At 56.1% G+C, this 5,684-nt stretch overlaps 1 protein-coding gene across 1 annotated transcript in view; it reads left to right on the plus strand.

Annotated features, from left to right (window-relative positions):
* Position 1: 1 nt before the first annotated feature.
* Positions 2 to 5,684, plus strand: part of SMG6 (SMG6 nonsense mediated mRNA decay factor) — a gene marked incomplete at its 5' end in the record, with an annotated part of 28,224 nt that continues 22,541 nt past the window's right edge. The window contains 5 exon segments of the mRNA XM_010156012.1: positions 2 to 885; positions 887 to 1,747; positions 3,297 to 3,489; positions 4,145 to 4,255; positions 4,950 to 5,056. Coding sequence (XP_010154314.1) covers positions 2 to 885; positions 887 to 1,747; positions 3,297 to 3,489; positions 4,145 to 4,255; positions 4,950 to 5,056 — 2,156 coding nt within the window.

A 5,684-nucleotide genomic window follows, 5' to 3' on the forward strand; every position in this document is an offset into this window, starting at 1 on the left:
AAACGTGAAGGAAGCGAAGGAGCCGAGGCATCGCAAGGACAACAGGCGTCCAGACCTGGAGATTTACAAGCCTGGCCTCTCCCGGCTGAGCAAACTTGTGCTGCCAAAGCCCGAGGCGTCGGAGAAGGAGAGGAGCAAGGCTGAGGAGGAGAGTGCCAGCGACAAGGGCTCTTTGGGAGGAGGGACTCCAGACAGGGAGGTCTTCAGCAAAGGTGATGGCCCCAAGCAGAACGGTCCTTCACAAGAGAACGAGGAGATGGAGACTAAAGGTGGTCTTCAGAGCCAGGAGAACTTGTCCAAGCAGCCCGTTTCCGATGAGTGGTGTCCCAAAGCCTCCAGGAGAGCCAAGAAGCCAGACCAGCAGATCTACCAGCCTGGGAAACGCCTGCATGCGGCTGCTAAAGAACCGTCCCTGCGGGCAGCCACTGAGGAAGTCACCAGTAAGATGGAGCAGCTGAAAGTCGAGCGAGATGAAGAGACCGAGAAAGGCCCTGGAAAAGACGGTAACAGGAAACCCAAACTGAGCAAGGAGGATAGAGAGGGGAGCCAGGCAGGGGAAGGAGCAAAAGCCTTAAGGGGAGAAAAAGGAAGACGAACGGAGCGAAGTGACAGGATAAGGAGAACAAGCGAGGAGGTGATGCAGGGGAAGCTGCGCTCTACCAAACGGTACTCCCGCTCTGACAAGCGGCGGAGCCGGTACCGCACCTGCAGCACAAGCTCAGCCGGAAGCAACAACAGCGTAGATGGAGCCCCGGTTGTGGACGGGGTGGAGAGGCGACAGGAGCGTGCCAGGGAAAGGGTACGTCCTAGAAAGCAGCTCTCGGTGTCCTCCACGGACTCCTTGGATGATGACAGAATCGATGAGGCAGAAGCATACATCTCCAGCAAAGAAAACGCGTTCTGAGCGGAGTCGAACTTCTAGGAGCGAGAGTGAGTGGACCAGCAACGGCAGGGAAGTCAAGGGACACTTTCGAGTGACGTTTGACAGCAAGACTATGAGCAGGGACGTCAGTCTGGCAGACACAGATAAAAAAAAGCCCCTGAAGGCGTTGGTTAGTTGCAATGACCCAGAGGCTTCGGAGACGAGGAGCCGGAGCAGAGGGCCCCAAGGGAGGGGCCGTGGGATTCTGTTCTTGCCTGCCAACACAGACCTCTCTGCCAGCACCGCCGGCTCCCCCGAACCCACTCACCCTGGGCCCAGGCTCCTGCTCGGGGGCACTGGGATTAAAGGCCCACGAAGCAGGGGGCGAGGCGGCACTGCTCGCAGGCTGTGGGACCCAAACAACCCGGACCAAAAACCCGCCCTGAAGAGCCAGACCGCTCAGCTTCACTTCCTAGACACGGACGATGAAGTGAGCCCCACCTCCTGGGGGGAAGCCCGCCAGGCCCAGACATCCTACTATAAGTTCCAAAACTCTGATAATCCCTACTATTACCCTCGGGCCTCTGGTCAAGGCCCCCAGTATCCTTACGGGGGGTACTCCCTGCAGTATCCCATGGGTCCAAGCAACGGTGTGTACCCAGGAGCCTATTACCCTGGGTACCCCGGCCAGGCGGGGCAGTACCTGTGTGGCCCACTGCCCCCGACTCCTCTGAGTCCTGAAATGGAGCAGCAGATGCGGAACATGCAGCAGCAGGAGCTCAGCAAACTCCTCCGTGAAGCTGGGAACCAGGAGCAGCAGCTGAGCAATCTGCTTTCCAGAGACCGCATCAGCCCGGAGGGGCTGGAGAAGATGGCCCAGCTGAGGTTTGTGGTTGTAGAGGAGTGGGACTGAGTCCTTTCCAGGCTGAATTGCTACCAGAACTGTTATCCAGGGAATGATGTCTCCTTGGGGATCTGGTAGACTGGAGATGTCGATGTCTTGGAGACTGAGCGATGTGGCTGATGGCTTTTGATGTGCTGGGGCTGTTTGTGGTGTGCAAGCAGTTGAAACTCTGGGCACAGATACCATTAGCCTGGGCTGGGAGCTAAGCTGTGGCTTGTAGAATGCTTTGTCCGCGTTGCAGGGACACGGGGGAGCAGGACAAGCACCTGCTGCGGCTTTTAGGGAGCGGATCTCAGTTCCAGTGCTCCCTCGTGCTTTCAGGGTTTGCTGGCAGACTTCTGCTTTCTTACCTGTCCTCGGTTCGCTGCCGTCTGATTTACGCAGTGGGCTTCAGGGGTGGCGGCTGTTGGCTTGTTGCGTGGGTTCCTGCCGCCATGTAGCAGCGGCGGCGCCTTTCCAGCGGCTCCCGGCACCGCTAGCACCTGTCACGTACGGCGATCCGGTGGGAGCAACCTGGTGATGCCAGCTAGGGAGGGGGAAGTGACGCTGCTGCTCTGGAGGACAGTTAACCTGGCTGTAGCCAGTTTCCTTCTGGCATCTGTCACATTTACTTGTCAGCTCCCTGTCTTCTCTGGGGTCTTATTTTCAGAGCTGAGTGGCAGTAAACTTAGGAGGGGTGCTCATTTCAGTGCTCGTTCTGTGTTCTGGGGTCGTGTGCTGTAGAGTGCAGGGTGGGATACATCTTGGGGTTGGGTTTTAGGTCTTTCTCAAGGTGTCGGTGTCACTCAGAGGGAGAGGAAAGGCTGTGCCGTGCTGCTGTGAAGCCCACCCTGCCCTGGGAGCGTAGGCACGGTTGGCAGTGTCTGCTGGAGCTGTTCAATTCGGGGGAGGAGTTCTGCCCCAGCATCCGGGCCCGGCTGAAGGCAGCTGGCGAGGGGAATGGGATATCTGGGACCGTGAGGCTTTGCTTCCTTCAGGTGCGACGTTCCCAGCTCTCGTTCCTTTTTGGGGAAGCAGGGTCTCCGTTTCTGCGGTGTGTTTTGGTTGGGTGGAAGGGAGGTGGGGATTGTTTTAATGGCAAGACGTCTCCTCTGGCTCTCTGTGTGTTTGTTCCCGACCCTTAGTAGCCAGACTGCGCTCAGAAGGAGCAGAGCCTGGCAGTGCTGCATGCCAGGAGATGCCTGTGCCTCGCTGTTCCCAGTGGCAGAGCTCCTTGCTCTGTGACAGGCCCTGATCCTTCCTGAGGCAGATGTAAAAGGGAGACACTCCTTGCAGATTTGCCCTCCCTGGAGCAGGAAGGGTGTTGGATGGCAGCAGCTCCCATCTCCCACTGGGATGAGAGTGGAAGTATTGGTTTAGTGTAGCGTGCGAGCCGGCTGAGCCGCTGGCACCTCGTGCTTGCGGGATGGAAAGCGGTGGGACGGAAAGCAGCGGGACGGAAAGCAGCGTGTGGCTCTGCGCCTGCTGCCGGGCAGCTCAGGGCTGGGTGGTTGCTGGTGGGTGTTGACAGCTGGTCGTGTTTCGCTGTAGGGTGGAGATGCTCCAGCTGTATGAGCGGTGCATCCTGATGGATATCGAGTTCTCCGATACCCAGAACGTGGACCAACTGCTGTGGAAGAACGCGTTTTACCAGGTGATTGAGAAATTCCGCCAGCTTCTCAAGGACCCTCAAGGCGAAAATGCCCAAGAAATTCGGAACAAACTGCTCCAGCTTCTAGACGAGGTAAGAATAAAGAAACATCCCCAGACTCCAGTAAACCTCTGGGTGGGATTGACTGGTGTTTAGGATGGGATGGAGTAGCCGGACGATAGCCACCTCGATCCCGCTCGTATCTCCGTGCGCCTTAGGCCAGGTGGGTGCGAGGGGAAGGCTCGGACAGACCGTGCATTAGGGTGTAGGTCCAGGTGGACACTTGTTATAGCTTAAACCAGGCTTGTTTTGGTGTGTTTTGTATTAATTAGAAATTGATTTAAGCTAAATTTTCCCTGAGGTGGAAATAAACAGAAGCATTCCTGGTGGTGTTTGTACCATCTTCATCAAATTTGCTCAGTTTGCCCTTTGTGGAAGGTAGGCTGGCAGATCCAAGAGGATGTGTTTTATAGGATTATGTTGGTGGAAAGGGACTGCTGGAGGGCTCTAGCCCAACCTCCTGCTCAAGCAGGGCTCCTCAAACACTAGACCAGGCGAGTCTTCCTTTTTGTCTAGCTCGGTCTTGAAAACCTCTGAGGTCGGAGGTCCCCGGCCTCCTTGTTTTCCGAAGAGAAACAGCCCAAACCTCAGGGAGAGGGACCTTCCTGCACGTGGCAGGGATGATTTGGTGATTTTTGCGCTTGTCGTCAGCGAGCTCGTAACATCCAAGTACGTGTGTGTTTTGTAGGGCACCTCTTTTTTTGATGGCCTGCTCCAGAAGCTGCAGGTGTCGTACCAGTTCAAGCTGGAGGACTACATGGACGGGATGGCCATCCGCAGTAAACCGCTGAGGAAAATGGTAGGTTGGCTTCCTCCTGGAGACTTCTCATCCTGTTAATGGTATGCAACACACTGAACTCGCTGTGCTGCCCTTGCCAAGGGGTAGGCAGCTGGATTCCAAACAGGGAACCTCTCAGCTGTTAGAGAACTTGTTGAACCCACTCCGGCACGTTGACATTTCTTAGCTTCCTTTGCAAAGAACCCTTTTTGTACCAGGTCTGAGACCAGAGCTAATAGAGAGAAAGAAGTGTCCAAAGGTACCCTGGCTTTGCCTTGGTATTGCACATCTCTAATTTCTGTCCGTGGAATCCAGGATAATGTACAAGGGAAGCTAACTGTCACGCTGCCTCCTGACACTCGGCAGCCTGTTGCCCTGAGCCGTGAGTGCTGGTGCGAGGGACAGCTGGGAAAGGATGTTGTAGTCCAGCTCTGTTCCCAGAGAGATGGGTTTGCCTAGCAGCTGTCCTCAGATTGGTCATGGACCGAACAACTCTCTGCTGGAGGGGGCTGGGATGCTGTTTTACAGAGGAGGTGTTTAGGGGATCAGCTTGCCCCTGCAAATGCTGAACCAATGCCGTGGCTCCTTGTCCTCTCATTTTCCTGCCCTTTCCGAGACCTTCAGGGTGTCGGTGACCTCCTCGTAGCTCTGCAGTCCCCGTGTCCTCGCTGGGGCTGTGCAGGTCCCACGTCACATACCGAACGCTTCCTTCCAGGTGAAGTACGCGCTGATCAGTGCCCAGAGGTGTATGATTTGTCAAGGGGACATTTGCCGATACAGGGAACAAGCGAACGACACCGCAAACTACGGGAAGGCACGCAGGTATTGTGCTCTTCGTGGTAACGCTGAGCGCAGCTCTTTGTCTACAGGGGATGTATCTCGTTTCACGCTTAAACTTGCCTCTAGCCAGCCTTTCCACGTCTCTCTGCTGTACTGCAGTTCCCTGAAGCTGAAAGGTGTAGCCTGGGTTGTTTTGTTGTCCCAGACAGCAAGCCAGCAGATCCAGTCGTTGTCCATCCATCCCGTGTGGAAGTTACCGTGCGCTGATCCCGCAGCAGGGCGCGTTCCTGCTGTTGAGGCTGGCAGAATGGCTGGTGTTCTCCGGTAGCTTTTCAGCTAGGAGAGGTTCCCATATGTGTCCATATGTTTTGACCTCATCAGGAGTTACTGGCACTTGTGGCTTCCTGACGCACTTGTTTTTGTGATGGTTTTTCTGGAGCAAAGACTGGTGGGGGGCAGGTGAGCCTGGCATGGGGGATGGAGCCCTGAAATCTGTGGAGGTTAGGGGGAGGGAGAGCTGCCCATTGTGGGATCTGTGGATGTCATGGAGTGTGCTGGGATCTTGGGGAGGCTGGGGGTAACGTAGAATCACAGAGCGGTTTGGGTTGGAAGGGATCTTAAAGCCCCCCCCCAGTCCCACCCCCTGCCATGGGCAGGGACACCTTCCACC

This window comes from Eurypyga helias, unplaced genomic scaffold (genome assembly GCF_000690775.1).
Source record: "Eurypyga helias isolate BGI_N326 unplaced genomic scaffold, ASM69077v1 scaffold1450, whole genome shotgun sequence".
NCBI lineage: Eukaryota > Metazoa > Chordata > Aves > Eurypygiformes > Eurypygidae > Eurypyga > Eurypyga helias.